The sequence below is a fragment of the Lucilia sericata genome, unplaced genomic scaffold (genome assembly GCF_015586225.1).
Source record: "Lucilia sericata isolate MDLA Ls3-8-SP2 unplaced genomic scaffold, ASM1558622v1 Contig000126F_arrow, whole genome shotgun sequence".
NCBI classification, from domain to species: Eukaryota; Metazoa; Arthropoda; class Insecta; order Diptera; family Calliphoridae; genus Lucilia; species Lucilia sericata.
The window spans coordinates 186,182-205,210 of record NW_023994158.1 but is presented as its reverse complement, the minus strand read 5'-3'; the positions used below and the strand labels follow the sequence as shown (position 1 = coordinate 205,210).

General features: G+C 28.0%; 1 protein-coding gene across 1 annotated transcript; it reads left to right on the top strand.

The window, feature by feature from the left end:
• Positions 1 to 2,142: 2,142 nt before the first annotated feature.
• Positions 2,143 to 3,008, top strand: LOC119600893 (MICOS complex subunit MIC13 homolog QIL1-like). The gene is made up of 2 exons (XM_037951465.1): positions 2,143 to 2,449; positions 2,564 to 3,008. Exons 1-2 carry the CDS (start codon positions 2,439 to 2,441, stop codon positions 2,895 to 2,897), a joined length of 345 nt encoding a protein of 114 aa, XP_037807393.1. The 5' UTR covers positions 2,143 to 2,438; the 3' UTR covers positions 2,898 to 3,008.
• The last annotated feature ends 16,021 nt before the right edge of the window (positions 3,009 to 19,029 follow it).

The window sequence follows — 19,029 nt, the reverse complement described above, 5'->3', positions numbered from 1 at the left end:
AAGTAGGATGAGAAAGTCTTAATTATATATTATTGATTTTTTCTAATACTTATTTTCAATAAATTAACAAGAACTCCTGAAGGATGATAAAAATTAAAACCTCTTTATTTCGTATAGGAAAAAATAAAATTTGTTAATTAACCGTCATACATAGCCTTTTCCAAAATTATATGTTTCATTCCATGAGCATGAGTTTGTAAAATAGCGTACTGAACGTATTTGTAAAAATATATGAAATCTCTTGAATTATTTCTATCACCTCGAATTTAAAAAAGCATTGGGTTCCAGAAAAATATTTTAGAATACAACATTTTAAAGTATTCACTTGTATTGGCGTAATTTTAAGTTATTTATCTTCATGAATCTTTTTGCATTACTTTGAATTACAGTGTAAATTATTACATTTCTCATATTTCTTGTTGCTTGTGTTTGGGTAGACATTTAATTCTGATTTTTTCCGGTTAAACCTATTTTCAATATAAATCTTTTTTGCAAAAATTTGTCTATTGTCTAAAAATGCTAAAAATATTTTATAAAAATGCTAAATAAAATGCCAAATGCTAAATTAAAATTTTACAGCTAAATCAAAATAAAAAATGCTAAATCTAGCTGCAAAAATGCCAAAATGGTCACACTGGTAGGTATACTTAAAATAGGCTTGCCAGATTTGAAATCAACAAAAAACGCATATCGTAGTTCTCTATATCTGTTACAAAAACGTTACAACTTTTACTCTGTTATTCAAATTTGTCATTCTTCAAACATCCTCAGATACCTAATTTACGAAAAATTAACCACCCTGGTACGAAAAATAAGAATGGCAGTATAGTTTTTTTAAAAATCGTTCCACAGAGGGACTGGATAAAGCTATCGAATAGGCATTATGGACCATTTTAACATTCAAACATGTTCTTCATAAAATTTGTCTTTTTTTATGCCGAAAATTCATTAAAAACTTTCATTACAGTGATATCTTAATCAAAATTTAACAACTTTAAAGCATTTTGAATAAACTGAAGTCTTAAAATTCAAAAAAGAAGTACAAATACTAAAAAGACGTACATTTGCGTACTTCTTTAGGGGTTATGCAGTTAAAAGTACAATTACTAAAAAGAAGTACGCTGAAAACAATACGTCTGGCAAGCCTAACTTAAAAAGCACTTGTCAGCACACGCAAGGTTGTTTTTTTATTATGTGTTCATGCCTGTATACAAGTCTGTGGGAACACAATATAAACTTTTCATTTTTTAACTTTAAAAAAATATTAATTCGTAATCATCCCAACATTGATATTTGAATTATTTTAAAGTTTTGATAAATGAAAGTGTTTAAATATCCACATATAAAAAATGGTAAACAATGATCAGCTGTGCTAATGATGTCACCTTTTATTCAGTACACCCTGATTTACTGCATATATTAAAAAGACCACTCTGGCAACATATACATTTTTAAAGGGTTTAGGGTTCTATAAATCGACTTTCGAATAATCGAACAATCTACTTTTTGTCGAAAAAAGTCGAACTCGACTATTTTGTTCCAAAAAAGTCGATAACTCGACTATCGTATGTGAAAAAAGTCGAAAAGTCTGATAGTCGATAAGTCGAAAAACGTCGATAAGTCGAAAAAAGTCGTAAAGAGTGGAAAAAAGTCGAAAAGTCGGAAAAATTTCCACTTTTTCCGAAAGGAAATATATAAAGTCGTAAAACGAAGTATAAAAATTTTATAGGTAGAAAATTTCAATTTGAATGAAAATAACAAAAAAAATTTTGGAATGTTTTTAAATATTTTTTTAATTAAATAAAAATTTTAATTAAAAGAATTTCTTTATACTTGAGGCAAAAATATGAAGAATTTTGGAATGTTTTTAAATATTTTTTTAATTAAATAAAAAAATTATTTTATTTAATATAAACTGTTGTAAAAAACCAAACATTTAGATTTTTCGACATTTTCCGATTTTTTTTCGAATTTTATTTCGAATATTCGACGTTTTCTTACGAGACTCGACTTTATTAGGACAAAAAAGTCGACTTCGACTAAATACAAAGTGACATCATTATCCAACTAATAATTGTTTACAAGTTTTTATACATAAACTTGTATGCAGGCACACACGTACAGTTGTCAAAAAATAAAAGTCGAAAAAAGGTTGAATATTCGACAAAAGTCGAAAAGTAGATATGTAGTAAAAAGTTCGAAAAGTCGACTTTCTACTTTTCAAAAAAAAGTCGAAAAGTGGAGTTTTTGTTTAAGTATAGAATGCTCGTATGCAGTGCTCGTGTAAATGCCGCATTATACTGACAGCCGCCGACTAATTTGAAAAGTGTTTTTATTTATTGGCCTGTTGAAAATTTCATTCCCAGTTGCAGTTTATATAAATTAAATTTAACACAGATACAATTAATTCGAGACTTTATTTCTTTGGCTCATTTAAAATGGTTGTAGGGTAAGTACTAACGAACAGTAGTAAATATTGTATAGAGTTTACGTAATATGTACAATACATGCATATGTATGTATGTATATTAATATGTTTGTACAAATTATTCTTTTGTTGCAGGTTTTTTGTACGATCTGGACTATTAATAGGTGCAATCTATTACACAAAAAAGGCCGGAGTCTGGGGTAATCCTAATGAGACCGAAATTCTCTACAATGATATAAAAAATGAATTACGACCACATCTCCAAAGCATCGAAAAGCAAATGCCTTTCGAAATTCCAGCACTACCACAGACTGGAGAAATGTGTTTCTTAGCCAAACACTATTACAATGAGGGCATTAAAAAATCGTTTAATTTTATTGAGATGCTCCCATGCTACGCGGGTCAAATGTTAAAAAAGGCTAAAGATAAATTTGAGGAGTTCGCAGAATCTCCGAAGTCCACGAATTAACGAATTAAATTATAATTAAATAATGTTCTTTTACAATCAATAAAGAGTATTGGTTAAAACTTTGTAGCGATGAAAATAAAAAACTTAGGACATTAAAGTGATTATCTGCAAGACATTTGAATTCTTTAAGTTATGAAGATTTTTAATCCGTTAGACATGTGCCAAATATTCGACGGATACATTCTATTGCAAAACATGACAAATACTACAACCTTAAACTGAGAAACGTTTTATACCACGGAGTGCAAATTAAACATTTTAATTTCCTTTTAACGCATACATAAGGTAATAACGGTATCGGTCTTTATATGTACAGTGATGTTCCTAAAAATAGAGCCACTTGCTCTTTTAAAGTTTCTTTTCACTCTCTAATGAAGAATTGAGTTAGAAAAACTAACTGAAATTTTGTATTGATCTATCCCAATAAACCAAAGAACGATATGATAGCGAAAACGGTATTGCTTTTAAAGGGCGATTATGATATCATATTTCATTATTTAAAACGATATTATTATAATATCGTTTTATATTATTTTGTTTCCAATAAAAAAATTAAGAAAATACAAACATTTGAAAAAAACTTCAAACATAAAAATAATTTCAATAAAAATTTTCGAACATAAGAAAACTAAAAAGGATATTAAAATAAAATCAACTAAATTATTGATAAATAATCCAAATAAATACGCGAATTTCGTTCGATACTTCAGTTTAGTGGTAAGTTGACATGTATGCAATTTTGAAAAGTTTCAGGTATTTGCAAGACAATGCATAATGTGATGAAAAATATGATTACTTTAAAATATGTATTAATGTATGTATGTAAATATGTACAAATGAATGCAATCCTTCCCTTTTCAGGCTTTTTTATATGTATAATAGCGAAATATTAAGTTAAATAGCGTTTTAAATGAAATTTTAAGAATAAAAGAGCATACAGAAAAAAAACTGAAAAAGGCGATTTAACTATCATTATTTTTGGAAATTATGGTAGCGAAAACGATATCATAATTTTATGGAAAAACGATATCATAAGGAAAGGTACCATTTAGTACGTAAATACTATCGTTCTCGATACGAGAATGACTATCACTTATGATATTTTTTATCACCTAAGTGATATCGTTTCGATATCGTTATAATATCGTTTGGTTTATTGGGATTATGAATATATACTATTATTTTTACAACAATTTACTAGTAGCTGTTTGTAATTTTAAATTAAGCTATATAAAAAGGTGTACCATAAAATAGAGCCAGTTTGGAAAAACATCAAAATTTAACAATTTGTAGACGATTTTCGAATTGAAATCGATACAAATATATAAATATAAATATAATCGCATTAAAAAACTTTTCTTAAGAAAAAAATACACCATGTTCAAGGTAAGGGCTATAGGTGAAACATGCATGACTTTAACATTAGCGTGTCGTTGGCGAGCATGGTTTAGTATTTGGAAAAATAGTTCGTCATTAAAATGACTGCTTACAACCAATGAACATTCGATGATATTCGAGCGAATTTTCATTAGTGCACTATATTTTAAAATGCATTATTGAAGGTAGGTACTATGAATTAATATTTAATTTTAAATTTATCTTTTAAAGAGATATTGATAAAAATTATGTATGATAACAAAATAAATAATTAATAACTGATTTTGAATTGCATTGAAATTCATTCAAAGTAAAAATACCCATTTTAAAATCCGTTAAGTAATCAGTCAACGTGGTTTTTTCCTCCTCTTATTAAGTAAGATTTTAAAATGGACTTAATATTTTTTTTTATTTTTTTAATTTACAAATTCAAAACCAAGCCCTTGGGCCAAATATGGCTTACATTCTACTCCATAACAATACTTCTTAAAGTTATTTAAATAGTGTAAATTGTGATAGAATACAATCCCTGCAGGAAATGGAACTAGTACCAAACTAGTATTTTACTAGTACCAAAATCATCAGTACTAGTTCCCAACTGTAAACTTTCCTATACCATAATTCTCCATTATTAGTTCAAGACTATTAGTACACTTGGACCCAATTGGGTTCTTTAGAACCAGTTTGATACTAGTTCTAATATTCATAAAAAGTCACCATAATTGGTGGTTTTGCTCTTTTGCAATCTTCCTGCACAATTCCACAACTAGTTTTTTATACGTTTTTATTTCTAAAGATACCAAAACAAAAAATACAAAAAAATGTTGTAAATACATTTACCTAACAATTCAATATGAAAGTTGAAAAAAAGTTGATATCATTGATTTTATTGTGTCCAAAAATTTGATTCAGTTACATATCTCCATTTCGTTATAAAAACATATGCCGTACGATAAAACAAATATTAAACTTATTGCAGTTTTTAAATTTAATAGACGTACATACATACACTGAAAATAATTCATGCTCAACTTTATGAAAAAAAATTTCGTAACTTCTTTTTTCGTAATTTTTACAAAAATTTCGTGTATAATACGAAATTTTATTTAATAAGACCCTTTTCTATTTTTACGAAAGTACGAGAACCTTTCGTAACATTTTTATAAAATTTAAGAAAAAGTATAATATAATTTACGAACCATTTTCATAAAAAAAATTAAAAATTCATGTGGAGAATAATTTTTAACTAAAATTAGAAAAATTATTTTAAAATGAACAAAAATGTTTGCATAAATTAATATTTCGTAAATTTTACTATATTTATTCAAAATTCACTTTTTTCAATTTAGTAAATAAATTTTTCCAAGAATATTTTGCATTATACTAAAATATTTCGTACAATTTCGTATATATTACGAACGAATTTCGTGGTGCGAAACAACGAAAGATTCGTACAATGTACGACATTTTTCGTATATATTAGGAATGGATTTTTTTTCAGTGTAGGGATTTGCTTGCAACGGGACCTAAATTTGCACGCATTATTTATTCTCGCATTTGAAGGGATATGTTTGAAAATATCGTTTTTTATGCAAAATGTTTCAAAATTATATTTTAATAATTTATAATTTTTACATATTTTTTCCAACACATGTCAAACAAAAATCAGTACAAGTGGCGCCATTCAACTACTCCTAGTACTAGTATTTTTCCATATAAACTCTTAACCCAATTTGTACTAGTGAATGTTGTTCTAGTGTTAGTACTAGTGGCATTAAGACAATTATCGTTCCATTTCCTGCAGGGATAAATTAATGTGTGATATACATAAAATAATTGTTGAAACAGAAAATTATTATTATTATTTTTTGAGTTATGAATTAAGGATTATAATTATGAATTATGTTCATTAAAATGTTTAAATAATTTTTTTTAATCTGATTAGAGTAAGAAAAATATTTAATTTCCCTAGGTAGCGCATTCCACACTCTCGAAACTCTCACTTAAAATTACATTTCATATACCGCAGATGCAATGTGGGGAAATGTTACTTGAAGATTCCTCAACGATTTACAAAATTTAAAAGTGTCGGCGATGCATATAGGACAATTTTTCTTAATAATCAAATAAAAGAGTAATAAAATTCATGTATTTACTAAATTTTCAAATGGAAACCCGATAAATTTTGACACATATTCAGATATGTGATCCCTAACTCGCAATCTGTAAACATTTAAACAAAACAAACATAACTATTTAAACAAATTCCAACCATTATATGAAAAAATTTGTTATTTATTAAGACGAATAAATAACTTTAATGAAATGTTTACTGCGTGAGTATAATAAAAATCGAGAAGTTTCTCAAACGTTCTCAAAACGGACTTTATTTATCGAAACATAAGGGTTGTTGTCGCTGTCCGAGAATTTATGGTGCTGGGGTTTTTCACAAACTGTAATGGCGCTTAGGTTGATTGAAAGGAAGTCAGAATGACACCTGTCAATATTCCTAAGCGTCATTCACAGCAATTTGAACAACCACATGCGTAGCGAGCGGAGGGAGGTCACAATTAAAGCAGAGGCTCAATGTCTATGTCGAGACAGTCGTCGTCTACTTCCGTTCCCGATGAATCGTCGCGAGCCTGAACACTATACTTGATAGTCCTGGACATAGAATTTTTTATTGATAGATGCTTATATATTCAAAGGTAAATTTATCCCTCCTATGGCAACTTCCATATACCTAACGAATCAAAAATATCTTCAGATCTCTATAAGTTTGTTTTCTTAAGATATATTAATGTTTATATTTATACAAAAAAGTGCAAATATCTTATTAAGCAATTCATAATATTTCGCAAAATGAAATTTTTCAACTAAATATTATAATATTTTAAAAATTTCCAAACATTTTTTATACTCGGTTAACCGACAAACCGGTTTTCTAAAAATTTTACATTTTCGGTTAACCGAAAAAACGGGTTTTCCAAAAGTCGGTTTTTTATTAACACTATTCACTTGGCTCCCCAGACATATCAATTTTAAAAACATTGAGATAAAAAATGGTCCATTCAGTAACCGATTCCTTTAAATAGTAATTATGGAAAAAATTAAATTCCAGAATTATAAAATTATAACAGTTTCAGTTTAAAAACATTATTAAATTGGGAGAAAGTGCGTAAATAATAGGGTAAAACATTCCACCACCTTGCAATGCGAACTAAAAAAGATTTTTCCAAGAAAGACGAAGATATTCTAGGAATTAATTATCGAGGGTTTCTTACAGATCGAGTAAACATAAAAGAGCAATACAAGGGAAGTGGTTTACAGTTTATAACCCTATAAGAGAAAACCATATTACGGAAGTTTATAAAATCATAAAAAGAGCAATGAAGGAAACGCAGAACATGTGATGATATATGTTCCCGAATTAGTATATTGCATACAAAACCTACAACAGCATTAATTAAACGTCTAATTCTATTCAAATACATAGCACTTGTACCAGTGATAACCTCAAAACCATATAGTACCTGAGACATCAACAAGGCATAAGCTAATTTATATCTAACCCTAGATGGTAAATACAAATTCGTGGAGTATAAGTTACGTAAGATATCAAAAACTCTAAAACTTAATAAGTCAATGTGGTGATGAGCAAATAAAAGTTTGCAATCCAACATGACACCAAGACATTTAAGTTGGTCAACAAAATCAATTCTAACATCACCCAAAATCAATTCTAACATCGCCCAAGAAAATATTTAAATCAGCAAAAAAACAGATTTGTAGGTCCAAACATAATGGCTTTCGTCTTATTAGGGTTAATACACAATGAATTATCTGATGTCCACTCAGAATACTTCTGAGGCAAAAGTTTATGTTAGATATTAACACATCCTTAAAATCAAAACTACTTCTAAACAGCAAAAAAACATCATCAGCAAATAGGAAAGAATCACAGATCATAGAATTGACACAAAAAGGAAGACTATTAACATACAAAATAAACAAAAGAGGCCCCAAGACTGACCCCTGAGAGACACCAGATAAAGATGACGTAACACTGAGGGACACCAGATAAAAGATGACGTAACCCTGAACTAACCCCATTCATTTGAACAAACTGAGATTTGCCATCTATATATGAAAGAATTACACGCTGATTTTGAAAAATTAAACTAATTCCGGAGCTTATAAATAAGTTGACAATGATTGCTATTATTGAACGCTTTGGAAATATCTAGGGAAATTATACCACTAAACTCATTATTATTCACATTATTTCAGATTTTATCTGTCAAACTTAAAAGCAGAGAGGTTGTGCTAAATCCACTACGAAATGCATATTGTCTCTCTTATGTTTTAACAAATATTAAATACAAAAACCTAATAAAATTAATGTTACCTTTAATATTTATTTGTATTCACGTTTAATTTAAAACCTAAGAGAAATATTAGGTACAATTCCTATAGTAGAGTTATATGAGTGAATTGGATGCAATTTTTCATGCGTTCACTTATAAAAAAATTATTAGAATATAGGAATCTATTTAAAACGCATTAAATTGAATGCTTACTTAAGAAATCATGAAAATATCCCTTCTTCTTGAAAAACTTTAAAATTTCTTTGTTGGGTAGGTAATAAAGCTACCTTCGTCAATAGAATCAGATTAGATATAACTATATTTTCAGAAGAGCTTATAAAATTCAACATATTATGGTCGCCACCAAAGCTAGAATAAGTCTCAAATTGAACAATGTTCGGGACCATTTTACAAAACCGTTCATTTCAATGTCAAAATCAATTTGTTTTTCTTCTAATGAATAAAAAATTTTCAATTAAGAATAATTCGAATAAATTTTATCGATTAATTAAATATTCAAATAATATTTAAATATTACTTTTTACGAATATTTTATTATACATAGCATTAAAATTATGTTAATAATTTGTAAAACAAATATAAATGTAAAGATATATTATAATTGAAACAAAACTTTTACTACTTAATGCAGTTTATAAAAATTGTCAAAAACTTTGAAACACTGAGCCCAACAAACCTTTTTCTTCCATGAAAAGAAGCGCTCAACAGGCTCGTGGCTGTGTTTTTAATACATTAATGGCCTGTTTCTAATAAATAGTACGATTTTCTTATAATACTATATGTATAAGGTTTTTGTTTTATACTAACAAACATTTTCCATTAAAGGGAAAGCACAACAGGTCCGATAGTCTCCTAGGTGTATTTCTTAGGATTTTATGTAGTACCCACCTATCAACCTAACCTAATAAAATATTTAGGTTAGTACCCACTCGCACAACTAAAATAACAGACATTCTTGAAAATAGACAGAACTTTATGAAAGACTTATAAGATACATACTAGATACAGTTCAAGAATCCCGAATGTAGTAAATAAGTGATACGTATACATATGTATTTAAAATTAATTTCAAACTACCTCCACTTTTGTATCATGTTCACAGATTTTCAAAGGCAAAAGAAATATCTTAAGCATATTCACCACTGACCTACTACGTTGTTAAAAAGCCGGTCTTTCAATAAAAAACTTGTCAAAGGTTCATAGACATATTAAAGAGTACCTATCTTTCTTGAGTGCCAAGTTCAATATCAAGTACAACCAATCTAACTGTATAAGCTATTGAATCAGATTTTAGTTATTTCCAAATACGGAAATAACATTGAGCACAGTTAATATACAAGATTGGTTAAAAAATAGCTAACGTATGCATAAATATTGATAGATTTTGTGTTGAATTGGATACACACAGCTAAACAAAGCGATAATATCTATGTGAATGTGCACATCACTGCCAAAAAATATAGCAAAAAAATATAGTATCTCTTAACTGTTTTGTAATATTTTAATGTTTCCTTCTATTTCTTGTCAATTTGAATTATTCTCGTACAGATTATTGTGCCACTTGATCAAATATTCAAATAAGATAAACTCTAGGTTATGCCCCACTGAGGACAAACTTATAAGTGAAAAAACTAGCTTTTACCTCTAATAAAATAATTTTTTTTTATTTGTATCAATAAATATTTCTAAAATGATAAATTATAATTATTAAATTTTATATATAATTGAAGAAAAAAATTATCGTTTAAGTAAGTGCTGCATCAATATAAAATTGTAATATTCCTATGCTTTAAAAATATTCCGATATGAACTTTTGCCTACAATCTATGGCTAAAAAAGTAACATAATTATTGTAACATAAAACTTTAAAACATTTTGTTAATCGGATTTAACTAAATTAGAAACTTCTTATCTTGATTTTTAAGGCTATATAAGGGAATGCGTTCCGCTGTACATGCGATTCGAATATGTATGTATGTATGTATGTATGTATGTATGTATGTATGTATGTATGTATGTATGTATGTATGTATGTATGTATGTATGTATGTATGTATGTATGTATGTATGTATGTATGTATGTATGTATGTATGTATGTATGTATGTATGTATGTATGTATGTATGTATGTATGTATGTATGTATGTATGTATGTATGTAATTATAAAATCAACAATATTCTCGAAACTACCACAATTTCCCGCTAGTGGAATCCCTATTTTTATACCCTTCACCTTCGTGAGAAGTGTATATATAAGTTTGTCATTCCGTTTGTAATTTCCATAATAAAATTTTCCGACCCTATAAAGTATATATGTACAATGTATATATATTATATTTATATTCATTGGACGCGGCTTTAAAACCCCTTTCAAACGATACCCCATATTGAATATATTGTTTCAAAACAAAACTACAATTTTAAAAGATACCGGTGACAGACAAAGTTAAGCACTTAGGTGTAATCCTTGACCGGATATTAAAATAAAGACACCACATAGAGGATAGGATCAACAGGCACATCGGTGCTTATTTTTAGAAGCAGTAAAAATCCGATATTTGGATGTCAAAAATAAAACACATTCTTTTATGTTAATTTCACTGCTTTTTCACCAAACCTTAATGTACTTCAAATATATTATTTGTAATGACTTTTCTACATCTCTTTCCTCACTTTTAACTGGGTTTTCATTTGTAAGGAAATATTTGGTTTATAAAAGAGAAAAATATTTAATCGCATTTTTAGATGTGATTAAGATGTAGTTTGTAAAGTATGATATCAATTATTGGTTAATTTGTTTTCACTTTTCGTATGAAAATTGCTGTCTATACGCTAAAACAATATTTAGTTTTAAAAATGTGGATATAGACCAAAGTTAACACCCGATATCTCGGAGATCATATCACATATCGTGAAATGGGTTTCGAAATCGGAAAGAGGATATCCAAATTATATTCTTTCCTTTATAGAAACAATTTTTTTTGGGACTATATATAAATTTTATTTGATCCGGAAAGCGAACTTTTATTTTATTTTACAGAGACTTGAATCTATATACATTTGTCCAAAATTATGTTCCGATATCTTATCCGTTTAATTTTACATTAATTCAAATTTTATATTTGTAATTTTAAAAAATCTCTGTATTATGATTTTTTTAATTTTTTGTAAATGGTGTTCTAATAAATAATCCGTTATATTATAAATATAATCTATTAAAGTTTAATCCCTACGTCATTAAGTTTTCAACCACACCAAATATTTGTATAAAACTATAAACTTAATCACCAGAAAGTTCCAAAACTTATTCACCTTTTGATAATCGTTAATGTTTTTTTTATGATTTGTAAGCTAATTCTGCTTATTAGTCCTGCCCCTGAAAAGGAAAGGATTGTGTTTGGGAATTCTAATTCCATCGGATCTAAAATTAACTGGTAATAAATTTTAACCCAATCGGATAATGAAATTAGTTTTTGATCATAAACCATTAAATTTTGTCAATTTTTTTTTTAAGTTTTCTTATTGCTTTCCTGTTAACAAAAATGTCATATGCAAAAAACCTAAAGAAAAACGCCTTCATAACGTATAATGTACATTATGCAGAATTTGACTTTGTAGAATTTTGACTTCAAGAATCTATTACTCTGTGACCGAGAAAGACAATCGAACAAAACTTTTTATATATTATTTATTAAGGTGTATAAAATCGATTAGCATTAAAGAAATTGTTTTTGCTTTCGTAAGTTTTTGCTTTAAAGCGGTAAATGAAACAAAGTACTTAGATAATATTCGATGACATCAGTATGACGTTCTAAGCGAGCAATCTAAGTACTTACAGTGCAATGTATGCGTAATCCAACATATCATGCACTTTAATTATAACATAGATTACGATTTAAGCAGAGAGTTAGCTGCCTTCTACATGTTGTTTTTATTTCTTTAAAAAAAAAACAGAACTAAAGTACCGTTTTATTTTTCTTTTGTATACTACATGAAAAGAATAATCTTTTTGTTTCAGTTTAAAGTTGATCTTTTGTAAGTGAAGTTGTGTTTTGTTAAAAAAGTTATTTTATTGTAAAAATCTAAAATAATTGTGGTGATCCAAATGGCAGAAACGGACTTAAAAATTAGGGTAAATTTACTTCATATATTCTAGTTTTAATACTGACAATTTCCTCTTGATTATTTACAGGAAGATGACCGAAAGTTTCAAAAGAAAATTAAGATTCATTTCATTTATCTTCGTTAAAATTGTTTAATTATATTTTTATTGAATTAACTATAATACATGTTTATTATTTGATGATAATTTTTAAATAAACTTGCATAATTTTAAAATAAATATAAAAAGTATATATTTTTTCTATAACAAAATCGGAAGACATGGTACTTTAACTTACAGATGCAAATAGGATTGTAATCTACATACATTACATTCTTATTTGCAAGCGTTTATAGGCGTCTCATTAACTTCGCTTAGAACTCCACACATTATGTAAGTGAAATTTTAATTTGTCTTAATGATATTGTGGCTTACATTCTAAGCGAGAGCACATCGATGAGGTAGCCTAGGACACTTTTATGTTAAATCTAAGTGGAAGAATAAGTGAAAGCATCACCACTGACTGCCACGAAATATCACTTAGATAAGCGAATACATAATGTGTATTTTTACCGCTGGGTTTTTTGCAAAAAAAAAAAAAAAAATGCTAAGTCAGGTCAGAAATTAAAATTTTAAAATTTAAACTTAAATATTTTTGTTTATGTGAGAAAAAAAAATTATTATAATCAGCATAATTTTACTTTACTAAGTCATACCTATACGACAAAAAAATTTATTTCATCAAAATCGGCCCATATTTGTTAATGTTACAGGGTCCACAAATATATCACAAATATATATCTATATATATAAAAATGAATGTGTGTTTGTTTGTATGTTTATATGTTTGTATGTTTGAACGTTATAGACTACTAAACGGCTGAACCGATTTTATTCAAATTTTCACAGCGTATTCCTGTATGTCTGGAATAGGTAATAGGCTACTTTTTATTTTGAAATTCCAAGTGGGCGAGGAGCCACGCCTATATTAAGAAAATATTAAATCCGTATATTTTGGATAATATAACAGAGTCCTCAAATTTTGTCGGAGCAACTTTAGTGTCAATATAATATTAAGGACAAAAAGTAGGCGGACTGTCATTAGGGGGCGTGGCACCTCCCATATAAATTAAATACAAAAATACGTTTATCTTGAAAACTATTACAGTTAGATTCTTCAAATTTTGCACGAAAAACTTTAACATCCATCTAAACATTTTGGGTAATAAATTTTGAAATTCCAAGTGGGCGAGGAGCCACGCCTATATTAAGAAAATATTAAATCCGTATATTTTAGATAATATAACAGAGTCCTCAAATTTTGTCGGAGCAACTTTAGTGTCAATATAATTATTTAGGACAAAAAGTAGGCGGACTATCATTAGGGGGCGTGGCACCTCCCATATAAATTAAACACAAAAATACGTTTATCTTGGAAACTATTACAGTTAGAATCTTCAAATTTTGCACGAAAAACTTTAACATCCATCTAAACATTTTGGGTAATAAATTGGCGGACTACCCATGAGGGGAGCGGCACCTCCCATATTAATTAAAGACAAAAATTCGTTTATCAGGAAAACTAATGGAACTAAATTCTTCAAATTTCGCACGAAGAACTTAAATATTCATCTGAACATTTTGGAGGAAACTTTCATCTGGGGGGTCTCGAATCAAATAGAAAAATTCGTATATCTGAGAAACTATTAAAGCTAGAATCTTCAAATTTTACATGGAGAACTTTGAAATGTGAATATTCATGTGAATATTTAGAGCATAACGGGCGGACTTTCAATTGAGTGGCTTGGCACAACATATATGAATTAAATACAAAATTTCGTGCATCTTGGAAACTCTTATATTATTCAAATTTTTTATAGATAGATAGAAATTGGCGATAGATAGAAACTGCAATAATTTGCTTGACATCTTTTATATGTAAGATATAATAAATCTGGTATTTATTCATATATATTCCTTTTAGGGTAGCAAAGCACACTGGGTATAGCTAGTTTATGAATAAAGACACATGACTCTGTATTTGAAACTAAATTTGTTGTTTAATTCAAGTTTTTCATAAGATACAAGAATATATATAATTCTAATAATAAAACATAAAATTTATAATGGAACTTAATTTTTGTCCGACAACTGACATATAATTTGTATACATACCGGGGTATGTTGGTTATTGATACACGAGGTAAAAATAGAAAATCGGTCATAAATCGGTTATATATATTTATATATCTAACTAATTTTTGGAAAATGTATAGAAAACATTACTCTGAAAGCATAGTATCAAGCCGATACGATATATAGATCTCGAGATATATCACTTCAAAAATAAAAAACATACCCGGGTATGTGGGTATTGACATAACGGTTAAAGGAAATTGTCTAAGTTTTCATTTGAGCAAAAAAAAAAAAAACAACAACAAAACGTTCCGCTATTGATAATTCCCTCATTTCACCCTAGGCTTACCAGACGTATTGTTTTCAGCTGTACGCGTACTTTTTTTTAGTAATTGTACTTTTAACTGCATAACCCCTAAAGTACGCAAATGTACTTATTTTCCCCCCTTATTCACAAACAAAATTTTTATTTTATAAACAGTTTATAAATTAGATTTTGTATGGAAATTTTGTTTTATAAGCCATTTATAAAATAAAAATGTTGTTTGTGAATAAGGGGGTTAGTATTTGTACTTCTTTTTGTACTTTTTTTAATTTTACCATAATTTTATAGGTGTAATATTACCATAAACAAATATTCTATAAAATCGCTATTTATGGACTTCATAAATAGTACGTTTATTCAAAATTCTTTAAAGTTATTAAATTTTTATTAAGATATCACTATAATGAAAGTTTTTAATGAATTTTCGGATTAAAAAAGCCTGCAAATGTGAAGGACATGTTTCTGACGGTCCACACTAGGAAACTTTTGATTTTGCGTGAGAGAGAAAGAATATCATTCATCTCTCTCGCGGTACGGAGTTTCTCGTACTCGGAAACTTGTTTTGTTTTGTTATTCTTCTCATTCGTACAACAACAAATCAATGCAATTAACACGTAGTTTCTGAAACAAAAGTTTCTATGTGTGGACATTAAGGAAACTTCAAAAGAGAATTAAGAAAAAGTTTCTCAACAAAAGTTTTCTAGTGTGGACCAGGTCTTTGAATGTTTAAATGGCCCGTTTTTGTAACAGTTAGAGATAGAGAATTTTTTATTTTACTGGATATTTTATCTCCATAAAAAGATATCAAACATATGTTCACAACAAATGGTTGATATTTGAAAATGTAAACAAACCAAACGAAAAAAGTTTGGAGAATTTTTCATTTTTTAAAGAAAATAATTTTATATAGCACACTAATATTAAAAAATTATTTGTAATTGGATTAATTTTATTTGTCATAAATTAGTTTTATTAAAAAAATTATAACAACCAATGCCAATTTTGCGTTTTTAGAATAATTTAATTTATTTTTTGAAAAAAAAAAAACAAAAAACAATTGTACTTTATTTATTCAATTGTACTGCTTTTTAACTATGCATTGTCTTCATTAAACGTGGAGACCATAAAATACTCACGATATAACCTAGTGGACCATTTAAACTCAAATATATACTGGTGGAGACCATTTAAACTCAAAACTTATTTCTGGTGGAGACCAATAATACTTTTGATAAAATTAAGTTCGGTGCTCCAACTTCTTACATGAAGGTATAGGTCGTTTGGTGCGGTTTCTCCGGACAAACGTGTGATAACCTGGCAATATAAGTGCTTGATGCACCGCTAAGAAAGAACTACTTAGCAGAATTATTTAAATGCAAGCCGGTTTCGCGATCTGATTCATATGTATGTGTGTACGTCTCTCCAAGTCAAACCGGGACACAAAAGATTTATTATTGTTCTTGTTATAGTTAAAAATACATGTTTAATTTTAACTATTTTATTTTTTAGAGTAAATTAGAGTCTTTTTGGGATGAAGATGAAAAATTGTTGACAATAATTATGTAAAATTGTTCACATTTTTATACTTTGACTGAGATTTGCTGGAAAACATAAGATTATATTAAGAGGATCCCATAATTTCTTCCTTGAATTTATGAAAGGACTCAGAGGTAATGTTTTCATAAAGTTTAAAAGGAATTACAACAGCTGGAATCACAGTGTGTGTGGTTTGTGTATTTGGATCATTATCATATCAGTACCTTCTAACGATAAAAGCAATAAAACCCATTTTCTTAAAAATTATTTCTTAAATGTCTGAATACCCTTTCAATTATGAGTAAATATCATTGTTCTTTAAAAAACAAAAAAAAATTTTTTTTTCTACAAATCTAATTTTATTTACCGACTAATCATTTCGTAATATATTTGTATCGGATGGTCAACCCGATATTTAAAAATAACCAAATCAGGTGTTAAATTTGAATAACTTAAATCGGACGGTACATTTCTGGTGGTTTGGGCCTCATTAAAAATATATATTTTGATATTTTAAAGAAAAAATTTACAAATTTTTTTAATAAAAAGGCTTTAAACGATAGATGGCACTTTCATCCCAATAATGGTGAGAATACACAAAGCCCATAAGTGCGATCATGGCTGCTGTAAAACGTTCCCCATATCATGGAAACTTCACATCAGAGTTCTTACATAATTCCTAAGAAGAAATCGAATTCTAAACTAGTATTTATTTTTTAATAATAACAATAAAAATAATAAATCTTTGTGCTTTTTTTCTGAAGTAGTTGAAGATTTGTGAGTCTATTTCATGTTATAAACAATGAAATTCAATTTTTTTCTGTTTCTAATAGCATAATAAATATATATTACAAAATGAAAATATTGTTTTTAACATGGCTAATTCGTCACCGGATTTTTTTAAAAAAACTTATCCTGGCTCTCACAGGGGTTAATTTTTTATTTGAAGTTTGTTTTTTATCTCTAGATTATAAGATTTAATTTTAAGTTTATTTAGTAATATATGAGATATACTCTCACGACATTGATAGCCCCGGGAGCAAGGGCTTTGACATATAATTTTTTAATATACAATTTAAACTATTATTGTTAAGTTTGGTACTGTATTTTTACGATATTAATATTTGTTTAAGACATTACATTATAATCTTAAATATTTCCTATTAGTTATTTTAATATATGTTGTTCTTATAAAATTGGTTTCAAAAAAGTCTCAATAAATATAACTAACTATAATAAATATAATAATGAAAATCGAACAACAAATTATAGGTTTGATATTCCGTTTCAATTTCTAAAATATAATTTCCCGACCCTATAAAGTATACATATATGTATATTCTAGATTCTTATATGTAGATAGCGGAGCCGATTAATATAATTTCCCGACCCTATAAAGTATACATATATGTATATTCTAGATTCTTATATGTAGATAGCGGAGCCGATTAAGCCATGTCCGTCGGTCTGTCTGTCCGTCTGTTGAAATTTTCTGAAGATCACATAAATCTTCGGGGTCCAAATCTTCAACAATTCTGTCAGACATGCTTTCGAGAAGTTTCCTATTTAAAATCATCAAAATCCATAAATAACGGAGATATGAACAAAAGTAATAGGAAAAAATAAAAAAATAGGAAAATCGGGATAAATGAAATAGATTCAAATTTTATGTTTCGTTTAGTGTTCTTGTTGTTGTTTGTTTTGCTTTTGTAGTAATGGGGGGACAAAATAATAAGAATGGGGAATAAATGATATAAATTGCAATTTTATAAAATTAATCTTTTTTTAAACACACAATGGTGAAGGGCATTTAAGATTCGGTAGGCGCTACGAACGAATGAACTAAATCCCCGAACCGGTAATAAACTAATTCCCCAAATTTTTATATTGAGAAACAACAACGATTTTTAGGGACTAAGGCCCGTATTCAAAATGAAGAATGTAAAACAATATTTAAAATTTTATTGAAAAACACTAACAAAAACTGAGTAGTTTTCATAAAAAACTTTAAAAATTGTTTTCATTTCTTTCTGAATTCGGGCATTAGTTAATTTTTTTGGGGCTTTATTTCATTCTCAACATTGCGGAGTTAGTTCATAGTGAAATAACTCCTCATTTTCCAAAATGAACTAAATCCCTAAAATTATGTTAAAAAATTATAATTAAATATAATAATATGTAATTTTTTATCATCATATTTTTGGTACAGCCGGCCTTCGCAAGGAATTTCTCCTCTGGGGTGTGTCGAACACTGGCTTCGCTAATAA